The 27,845-nt window shown below is 35.7% G+C and overlaps 2 protein-coding genes across 6 annotated transcripts; both read right to left on the reverse strand.

Moving 5' to 3' along the window:
* Positions 1-188: 188 nt before the first annotated feature.
* On the reverse strand, positions 189-27,199 carry LOC143470252 (uncharacterized). Of its 4 annotated transcripts, none has more exons than XM_076968277.1 (12): positions 26,952-27,198; positions 25,764-25,904; positions 25,327-25,479; positions 24,788-24,856; positions 24,003-24,499; positions 23,348-23,441; positions 23,119-23,183; positions 22,288-22,402; positions 20,352-20,414; positions 1,803-2,065; positions 953-1,141; positions 189-872 (listed from the first exon to the last, which is right to left on the reverse strand). In XM_076968277.1, exons 1-12 carry the CDS (start codon positions 27,160-27,162, stop codon positions 795-797), a joined length of 1,938 nt encoding a protein of 645 aa, XP_076824392.1. In that variant the 5' UTR covers positions 27,163-27,198; the 3' UTR covers positions 189-794. The 4 variants fall into 4 exon arrangements, with proteins under 4 accessions (XP_076824392.1, XP_076824390.1, XP_076824394.1 ...); XM_076968275.1 differs by having other exon boundaries at positions 189-875; XM_076968278.1 differs by lacking the exons at positions 189-872; positions 953-1,141; positions 1,803-2,065 and adding exons at positions 17,329-18,302; positions 18,380-18,568; positions 19,217-19,479 and having other exon boundaries at positions 26,952-27,197.
* LOC143470262 (uncharacterized) lies at positions 3,033-9,508 on the reverse strand. 2 transcript variants are annotated; one of them, XM_076968294.1, is made up of 5 exons: positions 9,106-9,321; positions 7,917-8,057; positions 6,381-6,449; positions 5,358-5,426; positions 3,033-5,010 (listed from the first exon to the last, which is right to left on the reverse strand). In XM_076968294.1, the coding sequence occupies exons 1-5, from the start codon at positions 9,224-9,226 to the stop codon at positions 4,778-4,780; spliced, it is 633 nt and encodes a 210-aa protein (XP_076824409.1). In that variant the 5' UTR covers positions 9,227-9,321; the 3' UTR covers positions 3,033-4,777. The 2 variants fall into 2 exon arrangements, with proteins under 2 accessions (XP_076824409.1, XP_076824410.1); XM_076968295.1 differs by lacking the exon at positions 5,358-5,426 and having other exon boundaries at positions 9,106-9,508.
* Positions 27,200-27,845: the final 646 nt, after the last annotated feature.

A 27,845-nucleotide genomic window follows, 5' to 3' on the forward strand; every position in this document is an offset into this window, starting at 1 on the left:
CTATAGTCGTCTCTGTTGATTAACATTGTTAGCCGACTTGGACGACGGCTCACAGAGCTTTCTCGGCCGCTGTCAGAACCAAAAGCTACTCAAGTCTGAGAGTACGAAAAACTTTTCTTGACTCATCATGAGGTCGCGTGTCTTTCTCGGCAGCACATTCGCAGACATCAATCGGCCAACACGTGGGGAATAGAATTGTATTTAATTGGTAACGAACTTAAACGACTGAATGGATTTACAGGTGAGCAGATTATAAAGCAAAGCAATCAACATTAATTAACTAAAGAATGTAAAAAATTTGGTAAAACAAAGAAATCAAAGGAAATAGTAACTAACATTTGGTGGTGGTTACATGGCGCCAACCGCCACAGATCAAACTGATCGCCAGAGACAGAAAATCAACATTAATTATCGATAAAAATCATGGAAAAAGTTTCTATGATAATATAATTAATTGTTAAGAAATCTCGAAATTATACTACAAAATAGCAAAACCATATGCGGTGTTTACAAAATCAATTAACTCGTATGTGACAAACAAATACAATTGTTACGTAACTATGCAAGCTAATACAGATATAAGTCACTTTAAGCAACATTTCGACAGTTTTTCGCGTGGCCGCATCAGGATAAACGAGAACTGCATTGTCTAAAAATCCCGAGTTCGATTCCCGACCAGGTCGCGATTGACAAAATATATTCGCGTTCCGTCGCTCTTACTTTTGTGTAAATGAATCGATTTTAAGAACCGTATTTACCAAAGAAAACGAATTTCTTGCTTGAAGATGACTACGTCACACGGAGACGTCACTTTTCTTTCGCGAGCGGAGTGTGACCGATTCACCATCGCGCTGACCAGGATAAATCGTCAACTTCTATAAATTAAAAGTTTGAGATTAAATTCCTCTGCAATGTTCAACTTCACACAAACATAACAAGACATAAATAATACCGAGTCATCCAATTGATCAAGGACTCGTTGAATTTCAGCGATTTCTGATTGGTTCACATCGCGCTTCCCATTTGTTGCGTCATCATCAGTGAAGCAATTGAACATAAACAGCGCATCCTCGATTTTGTTGAAGAAGGATTTTGAAGGAATCTTTGGGATTATGTTGTCACTGATATTAAGCCTTTTGATCTAGAGTTAAAATGTTTGTAAAATTAAACTACAACATGGTGTTATAACAAAGACTAATATTCTAATATTTAACGCATACAAGTTAACTGGTTAGTGTTAACTAATTAATAACTAACTAACATGATGGGAGCTTAGGCCTACAGTAGCCTACTGGACCAACACAAATTCTTGGATTTTGAGAAAAATAGAAGGAATTTTAAGCGACCAACTTAAACCACAATTGAGTATTCGTTGCAGAAATACAACTTGATATTAAAGTCGCAAAAATATTTTTACTTTTGTAAAAATTTGAAATTTGCTTCTGCTCAAACCTTAGTCAGAAGCTGCTGATTTTGGCCTAAACTGAACCGATCAAATTTTGCCATTTTTCTCAATAAAACGAACGAATTTTAAGCGGCCACGTTTACTGCGCATTCCAGATCTATCAGCGATTTAAACAGTAAAACTTGCGCAGAGAAATTACGCTCCGTTGAAATAAATTAAAACAAAATATTCCGACCAACAACAACGCACAGAATCTCAACAAACCATGTTTGCTTAAAAGCGGGAAAAACTATTATGACGTCACATGCAAAACGAAGGAGCTTTGTTACGACACATCGAGTTCGTAAACAAAGTTGAAGACGAACGAAAAAGTAGAAAGTAAAATAAATAAACAAACCTTTCCTGGCATTGCTTGAATTGCCTCAAATAATCGGCCGACATCTTCTGGTTTATAGAAGCATTCCATCAGAAGAAGCTCCTTGATGCGTTTCTCAACTTTAGTGAGAATAAACAGGAACGAGTCAATTTGTGATTCTGTCAACTTGATATCGGATAAACGCAGGTCTTCTGGGAAGAGTTCCGCTGCATTCTTGGTGAGCTGCTCGTCATTGATTTGAAGAATTTGCTCATAAACACGCAGCAATTCCGGTGCCTCATATCCTAAACAAACAGAACTTTCGTTTTCACTTGTTTTACATTTAAATAACTGTAGGCCTATCTGTGACTTGAACATGGTGTAGGCTAGGCTACAAGTTGGTTACAAGCAAATGTCAAAAACACGTTTTATGCCTTATTGTGGCGCCCAACACACAAAGTTAACCATAGATTTAAATTAGCGTCACAGGCATATCTGTTGTTACAACTGAACACGATTATGATCGCAGCAACGTTACAGTTCTAATAGCATAGAGCCATAGAGTCTAGGCCTAGGGCAAAAAATTAAGGAGCTTGATAAAGTGCCCTGTTAATCATGGCTCGCAAAATCGTAAAAAAATCAAAACTTTTTAAAGAAAAAAATAAATATAAATCAAAGAAGACCAAATTATGCGTGTTGTTGATTGGTTGAGGCGAACAGTTCGAAATTCGAGCAAGACCAGCAAATATAAAACACGACTGTAACATGAAAATGCATAAAGACAAGCTCGGCAACCGGACCTCAAGCAGTGAAAAATCATGACCATGTTTAAAACAGTAAAAAAGATTCTTATACCATGTAGCTATAGATTTAAGCTGCAAACTCATTACCAGCAAATTTAAAATGGCATAGTTCATCACATAACATAGAAATCAAACCAAATACTGTGTATAGTTTTATCAATTAGGCTTAAGTCACACAACTAAATATGTGTGACATACTGACATTGTTACACATTGGTTCATTCACACATAGAACAACAATTATCTCAGCTGTACTAAACACAATCTATTACTTGGCAAATGATATGTTAGTTATGGAACTATGTATTGCAAAAACAAAATCGACACATTGAAACAAGCTACTCAGCCAAAAAATTCACATATACCTGTATTTATAGAAAACATGCTAAAAACGTATTACCTCCATGATAGCCGTACTGATACTTCTCCAATATGGGAATGATTTCTATGTGCTGGAAATCTTCTGAAAATCACAAAACAAACATATTTACACCAGAGCTATTTGCACGTGATAATTTTGGTTTTCAAGTACAAGTACTTAGTTTAAAAATATTTGAGGAGAAGTACCAGACCAAGTGGCAAGTACTCAGCATAGGCAACTGAGTACTTTATTGTAATATAAAAATGATTTTTAACGATCTGATGACGGAATTAATGATTTTTAATTCCTTCAATCTTAAACACAGTAGGTGAATATAATGATCGAAAGGTAGCAACGAAATAAGGTTGCATAGATGACCGATCATAACGGACAGTAGCTTAAGCTTATAGATTGACAAACCTATTTAAGAAAGATGTATGCAATGTATGATAATATGCAATAACAAATCAAATATAAAGACTGACAAACAAGTATCGAACCAGTTCAAGTATTTTAAAAACAATCAAGTACACCTGAGTACTGGAAAATTAGTACCCAGGCACTTTTGAGTACCACACAAATGATATTTGAGTCAACTTTACTCAAGTAAAACTGCTCTAATTTATACTAACATATACCGCAAGTGTTGCATATATCAAAACAAACAAAAATGTCAATTTCCTTAAAATTTAGGCCAGAAACTAATAAGTTAATAACTATTAGATGCACAACAAAGGATTAAAAAAGACGGAATGTCACTGATCTTGCTATATTTGCCATTTTGCCGTGACCTCACCACGAATCTGCAGACAGTTACTCTTTTCTGTTTCTTGCCTCTTTCTGTCTTTTCTGATTTCGCACAATAGACATTATTTTGCCTTGAGCAGTAAGCTTTGTCATGTCCTAGGTTGATGTATAGAAGCATGAACAAAACTGATAAAAAAATAGAATTACAAGAAATAGTGTTTTGTTTTAGAGCAGAAAGAAAAAAAACTGTATGACGACGTCAGCGTTGCAATAGCAAGCTGAGATCAGTTTATGGTGAGACCTACCATGAGAGGTTGTCTGTCCCCATGCAACATGGAGGATTTCGTGCATGTTTGCTAACAGCATTTGGTGTCGTTGGTAACAGCAATTTACATGTCTAAAACATAGCTGCCACATAAGTAAAATAAAATGTGCTGCTCATACCACCAATGTCCTACATCATTCTGCTGTACAATATGCATACACCTAAGTTTTTAAAAAAGGACCAAATACCATCGATCTTGTTATATATGCTATTTTTCCTCGTCATGAATATGCATATGATCACTCTTTTCTTTTTCTGTTCTCTTTCAGTCTTTTTCTGAAACCAAAAATGAAAGTAGAAACCAAACTGGAAGGTACGCTTGTAAAAACGAACGATGGCAAGGAGCCTAAATATGCCGACCTCACATAGGATACCCAGTGTCAGGTTTAGGGTCTAAAACTCCCAACTACCACAAACTAGTATATCTGCACGGATAAAAAATACATTTTAAGCAAAAAAATATTACACTCTCGACCGCCTACTTTATTCCTTTTTCTGTGTTTGTTCAAATAACCAATTGCTACTAAACTTTCACTCATTCACTATGGTAGGCTTCTAGATGGGTGTCATGTTTTAAGCTTACTAACTCTTGCGTCTCAAGATATTGCTTACTTATTTGTTCATAATCCGGTGTCTACGAAGCATTATTCATATTCCGGCTGTAAACAACACAATGAAACATCATTGGTGGACCTGGTTCACCCCTTCGTACTCAAGCACCCCTTTGGCTGTTGCAGTGTACCCAGGTTGAAGTACACTGGTGTAGTCATATATCATGGCATTAGCCAGCAGCCCCGGCAGCAAATGCACTGACCAGCGTTTGCCGAGTAACTGGATCACGCAAACTGGCTATCAATGCAATTGTAGTAGCTCCACCGGCTAAAGTAATGGCTGGAATGCCTTTGATAGTAAAACCAAAAGCTTTTATTTCAGTCTGTCTGATAGTTTCATGCCAGCCACCAGTTTCCCGATCTTGGAAATGTCTTTGGCGGGAAGGCTCAGGTTGGGCTGCACCTTTGTATATGTGCCGAGTATTAAAAATAAAAGAAAATAAATGTGTTTATATAAATTTATGTAAAAAAAAAGCTGCATATAAAGATTTGTTGCCATATTTTGCATTCTAGCTTAAACTGTTGAGCTACAATACCAAAAATTTAAACAGTTTTTAGAGGAATGGTTCTAGAACAGCAATTATCAAACTTTTTGACCTCAAAAATTAACAAACTTGTCTAAAAAATGTCGTTGACCACCATCATAAACTAATTGAAACAAACTTGTAAAATAAACATTTTAGTACTTCATACATCATAATTAAATAGTTATTCAATTCAAGTATTAATTATGTTTGACCACACATACACCTTGCACAGGAGCCTGACTAGGTCCTGGTAGTTCTGCGATATTTTGAGGAGTTCCCTGTATTGTTGGCTCTGAGAATGAATAGAGAAACACAAATATTAGCATAAAAGCACAACATGATCACCAGATTTATACAACACTAAAGGGAAAATGTAGAGCTGGGCAACAGTTGTTTCAAAAAGAGCGTCGCTCGCGCTGTGGTGATCACTGATTCACCGTGTGTACCACACAATCTTAATCTCATTTTACAAACACCAAGTGGTTAACTGTAATTTGCTGTGCATTGCTGCTCATTATTGTTAGATTAAGATACGATTTAGATATTGCTAGATTAGATTTCAAAGCGTCGTGCTGATTGCAACATGAATATTAGCCAATCATGAGCTTAGATTAAGTCATGGAACTACCACGAAATATTCTGGAAACAATTTAGAGAAAAAGGCGAATGTAATTACGTAATAACTCTTCGAAAATAAATTTAAGTAAGTTTGGTGATACTAAGGCTTTTTGATGCTTGCTTTATTCCTATTCTGACATGCTATTTAGTGATTGTCATTCATTGTAGTTCAGTCATGTCATGTGCCATTTACAAGGCATAATATGATGAAGATAACATGTTACTCAGACACTATTGTCGTGATACATTATTGGCTACCGGTATTACAGTAATCATGAGACCAATAAATAATACCGGTATTAATCATGAGGGCAATAACAACACTCAAACGTTGGTACGGCAATCAATTTTTAAGTCTTATTTAATCATAAATCGCAACCTTCCGATAATGTTTTAGCAACATTTAGTCAATATAACTATGTTGCAACAACATTCTCAGTAGTTGATGAGAAGAAGAATGTCGCTTGTGCTTTTGTTCTTCTATGAAAAAGTCACAATCACAACTGTCACAAATGATTAATAGCTGAGCATAATATTAAGAACTTTCAAGAATTATACAGATGTTGACATCCATTAGTTTAATATTATTCACTTTCAAAGCACACAATGGTTAAGTGACCACACACACCTTGCACAGGAGCCTGACTAGGACCTGGTGGTTCTGCGATATTTTGTGGAGTTCCCTGTATTGTTCGCTCTGAGAATGAATAGACAAACACAAATATTAGCATAAAATCACAACATAATCACCAGATATATACAACACCAAAAAGCAAAGATTCAACTTGTGTACAATGGAATCTTAAATACGCTTTGTCAACACCAAGTGGTTAACTGTGATTTGTTGTGCATTGTTGCTCATTATTTCAGATTTCAGTGCGATGTGCTGATAAATTATATTAGACAATTATTAGCTTAGATTAAGTCATGCAACTACCATGAAATATTCTAGAAACAATTCAGAGAAAAAGGCGAATGCAATTACGTAATAACTCCTCGAGAATAAATTTAAGTAAGTTTGGTGATACTAAGGCTTTTTGATGCTTGCTTTATTCTTATTCTGACATGCTATTTAGCGTCTGTCATTCATTGAAGTTCAGTCAGGCCGTGTGCCATTTACAAGGAATAACTTGTTCAATATAATATGTTACTCAGATACAATTGTTGTTGTTTGTTTTTAGCTATTAACCATGAGGGCAATAGTAACACCCAGATGTTGGTACGGCAATCATTCTTCAAGTCTTATTTAATCATAAATCGCAACCTTCCGATAATGTTTTACTAACGGTTAGTCAATATAACTACGTTGCTACAACGCTCTTGTTCGTCGATGTAAAGAAAAGCATTGCTTGTTGTTAACGTTTTTAACGTTGTTTAACATTAGTTGTTGTTTTAGCATTGTCGTTGATGAGAAGAAGAACGTTGCTCGTGCTTTTGCTTTTCTATAAAAAACTATCGTCGGTCTATTTCAGCTCACGCTTCCACTCTTTTTAGCAATTAAAAATATTTTTTCAGTTCGGCGTGTTTTTATAAACCAGTCACATTCATATGTTGCAAATTTGCATTGTAAAACATGTGTCTAACTGTAGCCTATTAATTGCTTATCAAAAGTTATCATGGTTTGTTGTAAATGAAAATTTTATAAAATTTGATGTTGATAAGTTTTGTTTTAGTCAAACATGCTAGAAAGGATTAATAGATGAGCATAGTATTAAGAATTGTATTAGAGCCTTGTAGAATTATAGATGCCAACATCCATTAGTTTAATATTATTCACTTTTAAAGCATACAATGGTTAAGTTATAAAAATAACGGCAAAGTGAATCAAATTATTACACATGGTTAACAACTTGATTCATCTGTGTGAGTCTCTCGGTCATCTTTAGTCTCAAAGTAGTCATTTTTATTTACTACATAAAATCATATGTTAAAGGAGCATAAAAAACTTAAAATTTACTTTAATCCAACCATTTTTTGCATTCACAGCATTATTTGTACACAAAAGAGTACACATTACTTGTTATATTCCAGTGCCAACTGAAATATCCATTTTTTTCTGTCAACATTTGTTATTTTTGCATTTTTATTGTGTGCGTAAGAATCAAAATACATCTATCGGTTTAGTTGATGGAAAAGAACACCGTGACATTAAATCTTGACTCACCACCAGATGATGCAAGTTCTCTTACAATCTGAGCAACTTCTTGCCTAGCAATAGCAAGTTGTTGACTTTCCACATCCTCAGTCCTTGTCACAGGTTGACTTCCTTCATCTTGAAGATCCATCTCTTGCAATCTTCCTTCAACTTTATGTTTTTAAGAAAATTAATTTTGAAAGTTAGTTATTTAATTAATTGAATAATTTTTTAAAAGAAATAATAATTTAATCAGCTGCTTTCTGTAACAGTGTTTGGAGGTGGTTGTTTATCTAACTGATTGTTGTCGGCATCTTAGCGAGCTACCGTATATACTCGAGTATAGGTCGAGATTTTTGCAACTGATTTTCACCTCAAAAATCAGGAGGTTGACCTATACAAGGAACAAGCCAAAGTAAAACCTCCAAGTCCAGCCGACAGCACGGTGACTGATGCATTCATGAATTTGAACCGTGAATTTATTGCGCTTACTGGCCCTTTCGTATAAATAACTTTACAACAACTCGCACGCCTGCCTCTTGCACGCACGAGACAAATGTGACTTGCGTCACACGAGTTCTTTGTAGGCTTGTCCTAAAGAAGTGCTGCTGAAGTTTATAGTAATGCAGTCGCTACACAAGTACTGGCAAGCTAGGCTAAAAAGTTCACTTACTGGCAAACTCTCACCTATCCTTGAAATTTTCTTACAGTATGTCGATGCCAATACTTAGGTGAACGACCAAATTGACTTATACATGAGAGAACAAAAATGTCTCTGATTTTCAGCAAAAACGTAGGCGTCGACCTACACTCGCATATATACAGTAAGCAGATTATTTCATGTGTAACGTCAAAATATAACATGCTATTACGTGCAATAACTCATATATCTTTGTATAATGAAAGAGAGGGAAGCTTGAAAAAAAAGCTTGCAAAATTTCATCAGAATATGTACCTCAATTAAAATTTGTTTTGATAAGTGTTTTGTGAGGCAATCAAAAATAGGGAAAAAAATGAATTTTTCGCACCCAACATTAAAACAGGTTAGCAGCAAGTTAAAGGTAAATTAAACCTTAAAAGCAACAACAAAACAAACATATCTGCAAATTAAAAATTTTTTACGTTGTGATTTACTAAAATTGACGCCGTTGAGGACAGAACATATATACAAAGCAAACAAACTTGTAACAATACAACACATTACCCAGTAGCTAATTACCATGGCGATGTTGTTCTTCTTGTGCTGCATCTATTGGTTGCGATTGGTTGCGATTTTCAACGTTCCCATGAGAAGGATTATGGGTAAGTTGAAAATCTCCTGGTTCTTCTTCTTGGTCCATTCTCTCATATTCCAAGGATTTTCATAGAAGGCATTTCAACCAAGATACTACACATTTGGCAAATATCTTTACACCTGTAACATCATGGTGGTTGATCATAAACATTAAAACTTATATTATGCCGGGTGCACCCAAGATCTTGCCAAAAAAAGGCCAAAAAATGCAGTCTGGTTTGAAAATCTTCGGCGTAACTCAAGTCCATAATGGAAAATGTGACAGCTGCACACATGAGGTTTATCAATGTGCACCACCAAATTTTTCTCTTCACGCCGATTTATAATGTGGTATAATGAAAAGATGGTTGTTTGAACGCTGACATATAATAGATAAACAAACAAAATTGAGGCTTCAGTAATTGCCAAAATTTCCATCTTGCACAAACAATTTCTCGATGAAAAATTCCATACTTTCCAGTCAAGACTAACATGGAATGCAAATGTGGTCTGTAGACTGGCTCATTTGTAATGCTTGGATGATACTAAATGTTTTTTGTACATTTTCATTTGGTTTTTTCCCTGCTACAATTATGTCTTTATTTCATGTTTTGTGGAAAGCATGTTTGTACAAACAATCTTGCCCATAGGCTGCACTCACAAAAACAGTCGATAAATTGCCTGGCAAAGTTAGTCTGGGCCTGCGGTTCTTAACCTTTTTCATTTGTTTTCCAATTTATGTCAATTACCAAACCCAAATTCTCCGCCTTGTCGCTACACTGTAAAACGGGTGTTAAACAGTAAATAACGTATAATGTGTTTAGTTACCACAACATTTCTTTCGAGAGTAAGATTTTCGTGTAAAAAAATATAAAGCTGTTAATTATTTCCCACCTGAACTTGAAAAATTTCCCACCAGCTAAGAATCGCTGGCTTAAGCCTATAATCTCTTTTGAATATGTTTCTTTTTTGCAATTACAGTCCAGCACTATTAAGCGGCTATCTTTGGCCCCCAAATTACGGCTTATATAAAGTAAAGCATGCAACAAGTGTACATGAAACATATCTTGGGTGGGCAGCTTTATTGAGTCTCAAGTCTTTATTGGAAATGTCTGCTTCTTAACCTTGACACTGTTTATTTATCCATGTCTCAATGTGATGGCTTTGGCTATATGTATCTCACATTGTCTAAACATTGTTTCGTTCGCTGCATCTGCTACGACTTGTATAAGCTCGTACTACTACAAGCGAGCAGAGTTATTGAAGTCATAGTGATTGCAACTTAATAGACATCTTATAAGCAGTAGTATTACTTACTGTATGTTCTTGCAGCCCCATGTTCTTGATTAATTCTATAATTATTTTGAATAATAATTCGTAATATTGAGAAAGTGTACAGTACCTACAATAAAAAAATTTTCTTGTTATTATCTCTTTTTGTTTTAATATTAAAACCTTTCGGCCGATAAAATGTTAGAATATTCTAACAACACACAACAATAGAGTTAGATAATTAATTCAACAGGTAAATTAAGTTTAGATATCCTCTTAAGTTAAAGCAGTTTTTCGATTGCAATAAAAGAATTTATGAAGAAAAGTAAAACGTATAGTTGGAGCAGAAACAAAAAAATAACCAAATAAGGCTACCTGGCATAGTCAACTATACCACTCTTAAAGAACATAACCCAAACTTGCATATCATGCGGTTGTAGCTTACGCCATATTATAAGCCCTAACTGCAGCTCGTCAAAAAGAATAAATATAGGCCTACTTGCACTACTGTGCTAGAGTAATTCAACTGTTCGGAAATTCTTGAATGGATTAAACTTGCATTAAAACTACAAAATTCGCTGGAACTTTTTCCCATTTTTTAATTTTTGGTTAATGAAGAGATTATTTCTGTAAGTTTTTTGTTGTTAATGAGTTAATAGAAAGAAATAATCGTGTTTATGTTAACCGTTTTCAGATCGTTTCGTTTCCAAACCGATGTCTGGCAAAATTTGTTCCGCTGCCAAATATGACTCAGGATAAGTTTGTAGCGGACATTAGAAAAATCTGGCTTAAAAAATAGGTTATCAGTAATGGTAGGTTATTTATTTAATCATATTGTGGGAATCATGTAGAAATTGCAATTAGTTATATAAATTGGCATTGCATAAGTTTTGATTTCTCTCCAGGCAGATAATAATGTGCAAAGCTTTGTAGCGTGTTGAAGTAGCAAATGCATTGTTCTAGCAAATGGTAGTCATAAAAGTAATTCCAATTGACCTGTGACGTAGTTAAGTGTGTCAAGTGGTCTCTGTACACGATAGCAAATCGATGTGAATTCTTTGTGAGAAAAAGGCTTAAATTGGAATTATGTACACGTGACTATGGGCTGGCTAATTGGCAATAGCTGATTGGTCAATATTTTAGTATAAAAACAAATGTTGGATTTAAATCGCTCTCTTCTCTTACTCTGAGAAATTCTTTCTTTCGGAGTTATTCCTGTGAATTGAAGTAATTGCTAAGATATTGGGAATTGGAATCATGGTGTAAATATTCTAATTCGGACAAGTTATTCGGACAATATAACAATTAGAACTTTATGAAGTTGGTGTTGATTTAAGAAGCAAATAAGACAGTAAACGCAACGGAGTCAAAGACAATCATAGGAGTCAGACAATAAAACTGTAAGACTTAGTTTGGCTTAGGCCATCCCTAAACCACCATTACACACCATCATTTCCCATAATACGTTCTTTTATATTGAAGTTGTCCAACTCGTCGATAAATATTTGTGCCGTTTGCCACATTAGTACAAACGTTAGATTTAATACTTTTCGGTATAGTTTTTAGTATATATTAATATTTTTCGTTGCAGAAGTTTGTTAATTTTCCTTCTTGTAACCCCCACTTGGCAACTTGAGCAAATATCGGGTATTCTTTGAACCTCTCAGAGCTACGATATGCTGCTATCTTGTCGAGTGCAAAGAACCTTTCCTTGTACTTCTTCACATTCGGATATTTATCAAGGCAATCCGACTTCATCTCAGTCAACACGTCGAGACGTTCGCAGATTTCGAAATCAACGTAGGTGAGAGTGGCACCGGCCATCCAATCTTTGTCTGAGAGAAACTTCTCAAAAGCGTCCAGTTGCTTGGGAACAGTTTCGTTTCATTTTTTTGCTTCGACGATATCAGGACTAAAGAGCATGCGCACGACTGCAATCCACAAATCCCTTTCCACTTCTTGTGCCATGTCGCATCTCCTCGTCTCCTCTTCACTCTTCGGAAGAAGTTTACCAAATTTCCTGGCGAGATACTTCATAATCGCCCACTGTTGCGTCATTTTGATATCACCATCGATGAGATATGGCAGGTTTGGAAATTCCAATCCGAGCTTAAATTTGACGTCAAACCATTGACTTGTGTCTACATTAGGGGGTTCCCCAAACATTTGGTATCTTTTGTCTTCGTAATCAACTCCACAATATTCTAAAATCATTTGGATGGATTCACCCAAAGCCCCTATATCCCAATATCCAAGAGTTATTTGGGACATCTTTTGTTAAATTTCTTTACTGAACCACCTATGAATACAGCACCTGTTTTACAACAAAAAGCTTTTCTTTGAAGGTCTACACGAGACGAACACAAGGTAACTAAACTGCCATGACGCTGTGTTATGTCTTGCCAAGTAGAAATGCTAGATCCAACGTCTTGACCATACGCCTCGCCGAAGCTATTCAAGAATATTAAACAATCACAGAGGTTGCACAGACCCAGCAATGGCGTCCTGTTATAGCCCCTGGGGGTTGAAAACTGTCTTTGATAAACAGCAGCCTGGTATTGTTTATGCTGCCTCCTTGTGAACGCTTGAATATCGAATAAACTCAAATTATATATTTTTTTTAAATTTTTTTGAGACTCTTTGTTGAGGTTTAGTTTATCCGTCGCGAATCAATGAGATCCAGAGGATCGGTTGGAAAACAAGTTTTGGTGACATCTGGCCTGCACCACTGTGATAAGTGAACAAATTGCAACTAGAAGAGTGACAGGGATTTGGAGTTACTTCGCGTAGTCCAAGCGCACCAGTTGACATCTTATAAACACGACAATCGCCCTAGTTAAAACTTCACTCTGTTCTGACTCTGCAGAGACAGTAGAGATGATCTCACAGACAAGATCCGATATAGCTCTGGTTTCATCGTCTTATTGCAAGCGGGGGGTTTCGAACCTGCAACCTGTAGGTTAGTAAACTTTTTCCTTCCCACAACAGCAATCTTTGGTTGGTAACATATCGATACATGATGAAATACTTCCAAGAGCCGCAAGTTTTGGTTGGCGTGTAGCGGCCATTATGTATTTCATATTTTGTCGCTAGTTGGCGCTATTAAGCCACCGCAGTTTTTTCTATGAAATCATGTTTCTACTTATTTCACGATTATAATGTTAGCGTCGTGTCGTTCACTGGAGCGTTAGCGTCTTTCACTGGAGCTGTGTGTTTGTTTTTTTCCACTGTAGAGCTTATGGGACGTTTACTACTAACTTACTTCGAAAATATTGTCAGATTACTGCAGTATTTTTTCTTCTTTGCCAGATTGTTGTCAGTCAAGTTGTCCGAAAATGCAGTCTTTGACGCAGACGCGGTTTTCGAATCTTATTTCTGCACCGGCGCCAGTGATGAGGTCATTCTTCTCGACGCAAACGCCGATGGTAAAGCTGACATACTTTGCAACCATGGACGTTCCAGAATTGAGATTTTGCTCAGTAAATAACCATTGTTGTTACTGACTGTATTTCTTTGCTTAATAAAGTTTTTGTTTATGGTCTGGAATATGTTTAATAACTTTTTACTAACGTTAAAAATGTTGATCTAAAGTGGTTCTTGGCGGAAGAGAAAAATAAGAGATGTAGATTATGCAAGATTATTTTTTCAGATTGTGCTTGCTGGTTTGCCTAGTTAAGTCAGCCATTCAAGTTATGAGAACAAAGTAAATATATTTATAAGAATGTTTCTTTAAGAGTTAATTTTAAAACTTGACAAAATGCGGTTTAAATTAGGCAACGTTACCTTTGTTTTTGGAGGCGTCAACCACTTAAAACTAAGATTTCTATGATTTTTTGGACATTTTACGTCACGCTTTAAAAAACCTGTTTAGACCAATCAAAAGGCAGCATGGTTGTTGTTGTTGTCTAGCCTGGGAATTACCCTAGCAGTTTGCGTGCTTCAATGTCCTAGGTCAAGTACAGATCTATGTTAAAACTTAACATGGAAGTAGTTAAAAGGGTTTTTAGACCAAAAATTGTAGTCTTTATTTTGGGCCTCTGTTAAAAATGCTCGAATCATGTTTTTTTGATTGTATTTTATGGAATGGTAGTTTTATGGCGTCTTAGGTTGTTGTTAAGTCTGATATCACTATGACTTATTACGACTGAAGCAATGTTCAAAAATCGTCACATTAGATAACTGTCTTTGTCGGATGATGAGTTTATCTCTTCTGACCGTGAAATTTATTTGCTCCATTTACATCAATAAGTAAATGCCATTCAATGCACACTTAGTTATCGATTAGATTGACAGAAAAGAAATAAACACCATAGCAGCAAACAGAATGCAGTTTTATTTATAGCGTCCAGTCGCCCGATACTATAATCGAGGTAATCACGTTTGCCTTAAATGCACTCGATTGTATAAAAATTAACTTTGCCGACTCGCAAATAATATTTGATTCCTTTCAGCGTAAATTGTCTCGCTGATTGCTTAAGTTAGTTTTCGCGTTTCTCTTTCAGTTCTCTACTTTTGTGATTGGTTCTTTTTTTTAAATGGATTACATCGCTTATATATAACGGTCCGCTGCACGTATCCGGCAGCACCCGATTCGTCTGCTTTCCGCCCATTGAAATGGGTGAAAATGCGGCAATATTTTCCCATTCGAATGGCAGGAAGTATGCCTTTCTTACCCTGGCCTAGAGTAAGATATATGTATTTGGAATGGGGAGATGTTTACTTAGGCAGAAATATGGTTTGTGGGAAACCCCATTGCTGAAAGCAGGTCCATTTTAATGGGCGGAAAAAATGGACGAATGGGGTTCACAAACCATACTTGTTCAAGACAAACGATTTTCCTTTTCGAAACGTCCCTGCTATAGAATATATTGCAACCGGCAAATCTGCAACAGAACACTTTTGATCGCTTCAAGGTCGAATGAAAAACACCCATTTTCTTCTTTGACAATATTTTCAGAGGAACCTGCTATCAAAACACAAGTCGTAATTTCTTATGAGTTGGCGTAGTTATTGTTAATAAGATTTGTGTCACAATTTTCCACTATTGCAATACATTTAACGCATGTAAGCCCACCTTGAGCCTGCCCAGACATTTTTTACAAATATTTTCGGTGATTAAAGTTGAAAAATGTACTCTCAGCAATCTTTAGTCTTAGCTGCACCGATAAAACTAAGACAACGAAACAACGCCTGCAGAAAAAGAAGCAAGTTGTTTAGTGAAACACGGTACGTTAGGTAGTCGGCGTCAAGTTCGTTATAAGCTTACTCAAACAAAATTGCTGCCACCGCCGCAACTTTGCAACCAATCAAAGGAGTAAATGCACGTTTCTACCTTCGACATCTCACGCCGTGCTTTCGAAATGAGTTGTTTGTCTGCAGCTTGCAACAACGTAGAGTTTGCCCAAATCACTTTGCGCGGTGGATTGTAAGTGGAATTTGATCACAAGTTGCGCATAACTGTCAATGCAACTTGAAGACACAACTAAATTAACCGTTGACAATCAACAGCTTTTAAAAACGCTCTTCTAAAATCTTTTACTTAATGCTACTCATGCAACAGACATACAGCTTTGTAGGTGGTCAATGTTGTCGTTAAGATAGTGGGTGTGCCAGCCAAGTGTGGCTGTATGACACCATTGTAGTGAACAAGAGCAACATTAGCGCAACTACAAAGCTAATACAAATAATAATAACAATAATAACATTTTTTTGATCAAACAAAAAGGGCAGTTTTCTCCAACGGAAAAGTTGACATCATGAAACCCTGTACACGTAGGCTAAAATAAATTTAGTTCACTATACTTACGACCTCCTTGCAGTAAATGTGAATAAATGTTTTTCAATCTTAAAATAGACGGTTTGTGCTCTTTTATTTCAGGAACGTTAAATGCGGCAGAGAGGTTCATGAAAACCAGTATTGAGTGCGCCTATGGATATGCCAAACTCTGCAGTGTGTAAATACCTCAAGAAAACCTAGATACACAAAAGCAGCAATTTCATATTCGTTGTATTTTTAGTGATACAGAAAACTGTAAAATTTTATCATCGCCAACATGTAAACCTGAAAACTAAACTCGAACCCACACACCTCAAACAGGTTGACTGCTTGCTTGCGCAATGGGAAATGCCAAACAGAAAACGCTATTTACTGACAGAGAAGCGTGTACACGTTATTAGAAAACACAAGTGCCCGAGGGAGCAAACGCATTACGGTTCTACAACACAAATGGTATCAACTATCAATGATTGCTTCACAGCCAACAGTACGAGCCAGCTGACAAACGAGCATGAGCGACTAAAATCACAACGACAGTCATCAAATGCGTCATAAATTACGCCAGCGAGTCAGGCAATACGGCTCCCCTAAAACCAGGCGCCTTAAGTTGATTAAGTGGCATAGACTAGAAAGGATGTCTTATTACTAGAATTCTACACATCTCGTTTTAGAATGAAATATCATACTGCACGAATTTAGAACTGTTCACCGGGTCCATTGAACATGAGCAAGCGTCCTTAATGACTTGGCCAAGGGCATTACAACGCTAATATTAAACACCGACCGCATTATTGCGAGACTGGAACCCAGCGCTTTATCTACTCGGTTACTGAGCCGAAATGTTGGAAATAAGAAACGACTGATGAAATAACTGAAAACATCACAAAATTGTAACGAAAAGTGACGTAAACAATTAAACTGGAATACCTACTGCAGTCTTTGATACCTTTGTCTTGTAACACCGGATTAAACAGAGAACTTTAGGCTTAAATTTTATATTTTTGTCTATCTTTTCGTTGGTAATTAAGCGATTAAGCGTAATTTTCTATTGAATGGGTACTAAATGTTTTTGCGGAAACATATTTAATTAGTTGAGTTGTTATTGTGATAGTCCATATTGAGAGCAATAAACTCTTAGTCTGGTTCATCTATAGTCGTCTCTGTTGATTAACATTGTTAGCCGACTTGGACGACGGCTCACAGAGCTTTCTCGGCCGCTGTCAGAACCAAGAGCTACTCAAGTCTGAGAGCACGAAAAACTCTTCTTGACTCATCATGAGGCCGCGTGTCTTTCTCGGCAGCACATTCGCAGACATCAATCGGCCAACGCGTGGGAATAGAATTGTATTTAATTGGTAACGAACTTAAACGACTGAATGGATTTACAGGTGAGCAGAATATAAAGCAAAGCAATCAACATTAATTAACTAAAGAATGTAAAAAATTTGGTAAAACAAAGAAATCAAAGGAAATAGTAACTAACATTTGGTGGTGGTGACATGGCGCCAACCGCCACAGATCAAACTGATCGCCAGAGACAGAAAATCAACATTAATTATCGATAAAAATCATGGAAAAAGTTTCTATGATAATATAATTAATTGTTAAGAAATCTCGAAATTATCACTACAAAATAGCACAACCATATGCGGTGTTTACAAAATCAGTTAACTCGTATGTGACAAACAAATACAATTGTTACGTAACTATGCAAGCTAATACAGATATAAATCACTTTTAAGCAACATTTCGACAGTTCTTCGCGTGGCCGCGTCAGGATAAACGAGAACTGCATTGTCTAAAAATCCCGAGTTCGATTCCCGACCAGGTCGCGATTGACAAAATATATTATATTATATATATTATATATATACAAATATACAAAATATACAAAATATATTATATATAAATATTATAAATACGCGTTCCGTCGCTCTTACTTTTGTGTAAATGAATCGATTTTAAGAACCGTATTTACCGAAGAAAACGAATTTCTTGCTTGAAGATGACTACGTCACACGGAGACGTCACTTTACTTTCGCGAGCGGAGTAGGACAAATTTACCATCGCACCGACCAAGATAAACCATCAACTCCTATAAATTAAAAGTTTGAGATTAAATTCCTCTGCAATGTTCAACTTCACACAAACATAACAAGACATAAATAATACCGAGTCATCCAATTGGTCAAGGACTCGTTGAATTTCAGTGATTTCTGATTGGTTCGCATAGCGCTTCCCATTTGTTGCGTCATCATCAGGAAAGCAATTGAACATAAACAGCCTAACCTCGATTTTGTTGAAGAAGGATTTTGAAGGAATCTTCGGGATTATGTTGCCAGTGATACCAAGCACTCCGATCTAGAGTTGAAATGTTTGTAAAATTAAACTACAACGTGGTGTTATAACAAAGTCTAATATCCTAATATTTAACTCATACAAGTTAACTGGTTAGTGTTAACTAATTAATAACTAACTAGCATGATGGGAGCTTAGGCCTACAGTAGCCTACTGGACCAACACAAATTCTTCGATTTTGAGAAAAATAGAAGGAATTTTATGCGACCAACTTAAACCACAATTGAGTATTCGTTGCAGAAATAAAACTTGATATTAAAGTCGCAAAAATATTTTTACTTTTGTAAAAATTTGAAATTTGCTTCAGGCCAAATCTTGGTCAGATGCCTAAACTGAACCGATCAAATTTTGACATTTTTCTGAATAAAACGAACGAATTTTAAGCGGCCAGGTTTACTGCGCATTCCAGATCTATCAGAGATTTAAAAAGTAAAACTTGCGCGGGGAAATTACGCCCCCGTTGAAATAAATTAAAACAAAATATTCCGACCAACAACAACGCACAGAATCTCAACAAACCATGTTTGTTTAAAAGCGGGAAAACTATTATGACGTCACAGGAAAAACAGAGGCGCATTGTTACGACACATCGAACTCGTAAACAAAGTTGAAGACGAACGAAAAAGTAGAAAGTAAAATAAATAAACAAACCTTTCCTGGCATTGCTTGAATTGCCTCAAATAATCGGCCGACATCTTCTGGTTTAGAAAAGCATTCGTCCAGAAGAAGCCACTTGATGCGTTTCTCAACTTTAGTGAGAATAAACAGGAGCGAGTCAATTTGTGATTCTGTCAACTTTTTATCGGATAAACGCAGGTCTTCTGGGAAGAGTTCCGCTGCATTCGTGGTGAGCTGCTCGTCATTGATATGACGAATTTGCTCATAAACACGCAGCAATTCCGGTGCCTCATATCCTAAACAAACATAACTTTCGTTTTCACTTGTTTTACATTTAAATAACTGTAGGCCTATCTGTGACTTGAACCTGGTGTAGGCTAGGCTACAAGTTGGTTACAAGCAAATGTCAAAAACACATTTTATACATTACTGTGGCGCCCAACACACAAAGTTAACCATAGATTGAAATTACCATCACAGGCCTATCTGTTGTTACAGCTGAACATCAACTTCATCGCAGACACGCTACAGTTCTAATAGCACAGAGCCTAGGCCTAGGGCAAAAAATTAAGGAGCTTGATAAAGTGCCCTGTTAATCATCGCTCGCAAAATCGTAAGAAAATCAAAATTTTTTAAAGAAAAAAGTTAAAAAATTAAAGAAGACCAAATTATGCGTGTTGTTGATTGGTTGAGGTGAACAGTTCGAAATTCGAGCAAGACCAGCAAATATAAAACATGGCTGTAACATGAAAATGCATAAATACAAGCTCAGCAACCGGAAAGCAAATATAAAATCATGACCATGTCTAAATCAGTAAAAAAATTCTTATACCATATAGCAAAAGATTTAAGCTGCAAACTCATTACCAGCATATTTAAAATGACATTGCTCATTACATAACAGAGAAATTAAACCAAGTACTGTGTATAGTTTTATCAATTAAGTTTAAGTAACACAACTATAAAATGTTACACATTGGTTCATTCACACACACATAGAACAACAATTATCTCAGCTGTACTAAACACAATCTATCACTTCGCAAATGATATGTCTGTTATGTAACTATGTATTGCAAAAACAATATCGAAACATTGAAATAAGCTACTACTAATAAGCCAAAAAATTCTCATACAAATATTTAAAACATGCTAAAAAATATATTACCTCCATAATATTTGTACTGATACTTCTCCAATATGGCAACGATTTCTCTATGCTGGAAATCTTCTGAAAAACACAAAACAAACATATTTACACCAGAGCTATATGCACGTACTAATTTTGGTACTCAAGTACAAGTAGGCTACTTAGTTTAAATATATTTGAGTACAAGTACCAGATCAAGTGGCATAGGCAACCGAGTACTTTATTGTAATAAAAAATGATTTTTAACGATCTGATGACGGAATTGATGATTTTTAATTCCTTCAATCTTAAACACAGTAGGTGAATGTAATGATCGAAAGGTAGCCACGAAAAAATGTTGCATAGATGACCGGTCATAACGGAGAGTAGCTTAAGCTTATAGATTGACAAACTTATTTAAGAAAGATGTATGCAATGTATGATAATATGCAATAACAAATCAAATATAAAGATTGACAAACAAGTATCGAACCAGTTCAAGTATTTTAAAAACAATCAAGTACACCTGAGTACTGGAAAATTAGTACCCGGGCACTTTCGAGTACCAGACAAATGGTATTTGAGTCAACTTTACTCAAGTAAAACTGCTCTAGTTTATACTAACATATACCTCAAGTGTTGCATATATCAACACAAACAAAAATTTCAATTTCCTTAAAATTTAGGCCAGAAACTAATAACTATTAGATGCACAACAAAGGCTAGAAAAGACGGAATGTCACTGATCTTGCTATATATGCCATTTTGCCGTGACCTCACCATGAATCTGCACAAGGTTACTCTTTTCTGTTTCTTGCCTCTTTCTGTCTTTTCTGATTTCGCACAATAGATTTCGCACACTAGAGCAGTAAGCTTTGCCATGTCCTGTCATGTCCTAGGTTGATGTATAGAAGCATGATCAAAACTGATAAAAAAATAGAATTACAAGAAATAGTGATCTGTTTTAGAGCAGAATGAAAAAAAACTGTATGACGACGTCAGCGTTGCAATAGCAAGCTGAGATCATTTTATGGTGAGACCTACCATGAGAGGTTGCCTGTCCCCATGCAACATGGAGGATTTCGTGCATGTTTGCAAACAGCATTTGGTGTCGTTGGTAACAGTAATTTACATGTCTAAAACATAGATGCCACATAAGTAAAATAAAATATGCTGCTCATACCACCAATGTCCTACATCATGCATTCTGCTGTACAATATGCATATTCCATACCAATATGCATACACCTAAGTTTTTAAAAAAGGATGTAATACCATTGATCTTGTTATATATGCTATTTTGCCTCGCCTCGTCATGAATATGCACACGATCACTCTTTTCTATTTCTGCTCTCTTTCAGTCTTTTTCTGAACCAAAAATAAAAGTAGAAACCAAACTGGAAGGTACGCTTGTAAAAACGAACGATGGCAAGGAGCCTAAATATGCCGACCTCACATAGGATACCCAGTGTCAGGTTTAGGGCCTAAAACTACCACAAACTAGCACATCTGCAAAGATTCATTTTAAGCAAAGAAAACTAACACTCTCGACCGCCTACTTTATTCCTTTTTCTAAGTTTGCTCAAATAACCAATTGCTAATAAACTTTCACTCATTCACTATGGTAGGCTTCTAGATGGGTGTCATGTTTTAAGCTTACTTACTCTTGCGTCTCAAGATATTACCTACTTATTTGTTCGTAATCCGGTGTCTACGAAGCATTATTCATATTCCGGCTGTAAACAACACAATGAAACATCATTGGTGGACCTGGTTCACCCCGTCGTACTCAAACACCCCTTTGGCTGTTGTGGTGTACCCAGGTTGAAGAGCACTGGTATAGTCATATATCACGACATTATTTCAAAACTTTGTATATCTGTTTGAACATCCAGTCTGTATTCAGTCATCAACTGTGTTTAATATAAATAATCTCTTGACATGATGTAAACATAATTCAACCAAAATATAGCACCTGAACCAAATAGTCTGGGTGTTCGTGGTAATTTTTGGAACTTTTTTTGTTTAGATGAACCCATTTTTGAAATTGATGAAAATGGGATGTCGACTTCTTTGGGGGATGATAATTTCTGTAAAATATAATACCTAAAATGAACCAGGAAACTTGTAAACAAAAATATAACATAAATATTAATCATAACTTTTACCATCTCAGTATAACATGCTACCTGGAATCTTCTACTAATAATGGAGTATGCCTGTTAAATCAATTTCCTAAACTTAAAACTTTCAATCGTGAGCTTAAAATTCCTCAGTAAAGTGTCAAACTAGTAAAACCAGCTCAAAATTCAATATTAATTCATTCAAAATTCGTTTAAATTTACTGGTCAAGTCAGTTTTAAAATAACAAGCTTTTACTGCATTATTTATTATAATAACTAGGTTATCTTTTGCTGTTGATTTTGTTGTAAACTAAGAATAAGACTTTGTTGTAATTGTAGAAATAATTGCTGTTTAAATTAAACCATTTTTGAAAGTGTGAATCGAATATTACTATACTTTTCAGAGCTGAGGATTTCAGTACAAACAAATAAAAACCCCTTTGGTCAGTCAAATTAAATCATTGAAATTCTAAGCAAATATTGTTATAATCTGGCACCCTAACTTGAAATTTTTGGTTACTCAAAATAATTCGGCTTGTCCCAGCAAATAGTAAAATAAGCTGCAAGGATTTATCTTTAACTTCAAGGTAACAAGCTTCAACTGCATTCTTTGCTTAACTGGTATGTTTATTACGTCCACATTTAAGACTTCCAAACATTCTTACCACATGAAATTTACTTACCGTTTCTTTGGTCTTTAACTCAGTGGTTTCTCGGTTGATTAACGTAATCACTAACTTGCCATGTTCTAAAACAAGAAAACAGTTATTTTATAATTGCCTTAATTTTGAGCTGCAACATGAACTAATTTTATAAATATAAACCTATTTAAGATCAAAGCAAAATTAGCAGTGTTCTTAAAGTTTTTCTTATTTGTAAAAAGAAACACAAAACCACCACAAACTTTCTCACCTTTTTCCACAACTAATTTCTTTGTTTCTGAAGCAGATAAATGAATGATAACTTTTGAATCATCTCTTAGGGTTGAAGATGAACTTAAGATTATCTGGAGCAGGAAAACTTGTATTCATTAGAACAAAATGGTTTATTTTAAAAATTTCACGATTGAAATGTCATTATAACAACAAAAACTGCTTGAAGTAAAAACAACTTGCTACTTAATGATAAAATTCTTACTACAAAAATTTCTTTCATGTGTTGCTTAGCAACAATTTCTGATATAAAATATTTTATAAAATTGCAACTAAAAGCATGTACAGTGTAAAAAAATCAAAGAATCGTAAGTGTAGAAGAATCTAAAATGAAGTTAACCTTTAGAGTGCCAACACATATATCGTGTTTTATTTCATTATATACTGCTTCTAATTTAAAAAAAGAGTGTCGCTATCGAGATTGCTCTTAACAAAAGGAGCACCCTTGTGCCCAACTTTGGATGTAATACAGCACAAAATATGATTTATAAAAACAAAATAATATCAACGATCAACGTAGAATTAATCTGAATGGTTAAAGCTTCTGCCGATAAAAATGCTACACTTGAATGACTTTGCTTATTTATAATAAATTTGTTATTGAATAAAAATCAACATAAATCAACTTGTCATACCTCAGTTTCATTTTGCTGAAAGTGACAATCTTTAAGAGATTCAACTTCTTTTCTGATCTCCTCAAATTCCTCTTCACTTGCACGGATAACTTTGTACGAGGTCAGTTCAACTGTGAGGTGATCTCCAGCCTTTTGCCAGTGGTTTTCTATCAAATCTTGCTTAATCTTTCCAGACGAATATGCCTGCAGTAAGTTGGCTTCTGCTTCAGATCCTTTTGTTACTACCTCTACCAATAAACTGCCCCGGCCATATTTGGTCACAAAAATGCTGGCAGCAGCAAATGGAACAAATGCACTAGCCAGCGTTTGCCGAACAACTGGATCACGCAAACTGGCTATCAATGCAATTGTAGCTCCACCAGCTAAAGTAATGGCTGAAATACCTTTGATAGTAAAACCAAAAGCTTTTATTTCAGTCTGTCTGATAGTTTCGTGCCAGCCACCAGTTTCCCGATCTTGGAGATGTCTTTGACGGGGAGGCTCAGGTTGGGCTGCACCTTTGTACATGTGCCGCGTTTTAAAAATATTGCTGTGATATGTTATTGGCTACCGGTATTACAGTAATCATGAGACCAATAAATAATACCGGTATTAATCGTGGGGGCAATAATAACACTCAAACGTTGGTACGGCAATCAATTTTTAAGTTTTATTTAATCATAAATTGCAACCTTCCAATAATTTTTTTAGCAAGATTTAGTCAATATAACTACGTTGCAACAACATTCTCGGTCGTTGATGAGAAGAAGAATGTCGCTTGTGCTACTACTAAGTAAAACACATACCTTGTTCAGCAGCATTACTAGGACCTGGTTGTTCTGCGATATTTTGAGGAGTTCTCTGTATTGTTGGTTCTGAGAGTGAATACAGAAAAACATATATTAGAATAACATAATCATGTCAGCAGTTTCAACATAATCACCAGAGAGATATAACGCTAAAGAGAGTCAGTTGTTAATGCATATAAACAATTAAAAAAGATAATAATTACGATAGTGTACAGTGTAATTTTGATTGTAAAACAAACACTGACATTTTGACCATAAAAAGTATTTTTGTTTCCATTCAACAACACAACTTGAAAATTAAGAGCTAACAATTAACTAGCAGCTAGTGACAAATACCTTATGGCTAAACAAGTTCTGTAAAACTCCCAGCTATATTATATTACTCTAAAATAACAAGTACCATCAGATCGGCAAATCTTTATCTGAATTTTTCCACCACCACCACCAGGACTGTGAACACCACCGTCAACATTCCAACAAAAACAACATTTTATAGAAACCAATTCCAGATTACTCTTAAATAACATGTAGCTCACCTCCTGGTTGGCCAACATTTCCATAGACTTCTCCACCAGGATTATGAACATCACCGCCAACATTCTCAAAGTTCATGTTGCGCCTATTGTCTTGAAACTGAGTTTGCTGTACGAATTGTGGGGCAAAATGTATGTTGATAGGTCCTGCAGCTACTGCAATGAATAAAGACAAATTCAGACCTTAAGATATATACATGCAACAGAACGTTCGATAACATATATTTTCATGTTTAAGTGGTCTGGTAAGGTCTCTGGGTTCACACTTATGCAATACCCACGAGTGACTTGTCTTGTTATATTCCAGTGCCAACTGAAATATCCATTTTTTTCTGTCTACATTGTTCATTTTTGCATTTTTATTGAGTGCGTAAGAATCAAAATACATCTATTGGTTTAATTGATGGAAAAGAACACTGTGACGTTACATCTTGACTCACCACCAGATGATGCAAGTTCTCTTACAATCTGAGCAACTTCTTCCCTAGCAAGAGCAAGTTGTTGACTTTCCACATCGTCAGTTCTTGCCACAGGTTGACTTCCTTCATCTTGAAGATCCATCTCTTGCAATCTCTCTTCAACTTCATGTTTTTAAGAAAATTAATTTTAAAGTTAGTTATTTAATTAATTGATTAATCTTTTAAAAGAAATAATAATTTAATCAGCTGCTTTCTGTAATAGTGTTTGGAGGTGGTTGTTTATGTAACTGCCTGTTGTTGGAAACTTAGCGAGCTACCGTATATACTTGGGTATAAGTCGAGATTTTTGCAACTCATTTTCACCTCAAAAAGCAGGGGTTGACCTATACAAGGAACAAGCCAAAGTAAAACCTCCAAGTCCAGCCGACAGCACGGTGACTGACGCATACATGAATTTGAACCGAGAATTTATTGCGCCTACTGGCCATTTTGTATAAATAACTTTACAACAACTCACACGCCTGCCGCTTGCACGAGACAAATATGACTTGCGTCACACGAGTTCTTTGTAGGCTTGTCCTAAAGAAGTGCTGCTGAAGTTTACAATTATGCGGTCGCTACACAAGTACTGGCAAGCTAGGCTAAAAAGTTCACTTAGTGGTGAACTCTCACCTATCTTTGAAATTTCTTACAGTATGTCGATGCCAATACTTACGTGAACGATCAAATCGACTTATACATGAGAGAACAAAAATATCTCTGATTTTCAGTGAAAAAGTAGGCGTTGACCTCTACTCAAGTATATACGGTAAGCAGATTATTTCATGTATGATATCAGAATATAACATGCTATTACGTGCAATAGCTCATATATCATTTATATAATGAAAGAGAGGGAAGCTTGAATAAAAAGCTTGCCAAATTTAAGCAGTATATGTACCACAATGAACATTTGTTTTGATAAGTGTTTTGTGAGGCAATCAAAAATAGAGAAAAAAATGAAATTTTCGCACCCAACACAAAAACAGGTCAGCAGCGATTTAAAAGTTTTAAAATTTAAAAGCAACAAGAAAACAAACGTATCTGCTCAAACGTATCTCAAACGTATTCACTTTGTGATTAACTAAAATTGGCGTCGTTGAGTACAGAACATTTATACAACGCAAACAAACTTGCAACAATACAACACATTACCCCGTAGCTAATTACCATGGTGATGTTGTTCTTCTTGAGCTGCATCTATGGGTTGCGATTGGTCAACATTCCCATGAGAAGGATTATGGGTAAGTTGAAAATCTCCTGGTTCTTCTTCTTGGTCCATTCTCTCATATTCCAAGGATTTTCGTAAAAGGCACTTCAACCAAAATACTACACATTTGGCAAATATCTTTACATCTGTAACATGTTGGTGGTTGATCATAAACGGTAAAACTTATATTATGCAGGGTGTACCCAAGATCTTGCCAAAAAAAGGCCAAAAAATGCAGTCTGGTTTGAAAATCTTCGGCGTAACTCAAGTCCATAGTGGAAAGTGTGGCAGCTGCACACATGAAGTTTATCAATGTGCACCACCAAATTTTTAACTTCACGCCGATTTAGAATGTGGTATAATAAAAAGATGGTTGTTTGAACGCTGACATATAATTGATAAACAAACAAAATTGAGGCTTCGATAAACGCCAAATTTTCGATTTTGCACACACGATTTCTCGATGAAAACTTTCATACTTTCCAGTCAAGATTCACGTAGAATGCAATGTTGTCTGTAGACTGGCTGATTTGTAATGCTTGGATGATACTAAACGTTTTTTGCACATTTTATTTGTTTTAATCCCTGCTACAATTATGTCTTTAAATTGTGTTTTGTGCAAAGTATGTTTGTCAAAAACTTGCCCATAGTTAGGTTGCAATCTTGCAAATCTTGCCCGAGGTTAGTCTAGGCCTGCGGTTCTTAATCTTTTTTCAACTGCTTTCCAATTTATGACAACTACTAAACCCGAATTCCCCCCTTGGGGTGATTGGGCAGTGGCTACACTGCAAAATGGGTATCAAACAATAAGTAACGTATAATCTGTATATATTCACACCAAAACTTTTTTTGTG

Source organism: Clavelina lepadiformis, chromosome 9 (assembly GCF_947623445.1).
Source record: "Clavelina lepadiformis chromosome 9, kaClaLepa1.1, whole genome shotgun sequence".
NCBI classification, from domain to species: domain Eukaryota; kingdom Metazoa; phylum Chordata; class Ascidiacea; order Aplousobranchia; family Clavelinidae; genus Clavelina; species Clavelina lepadiformis.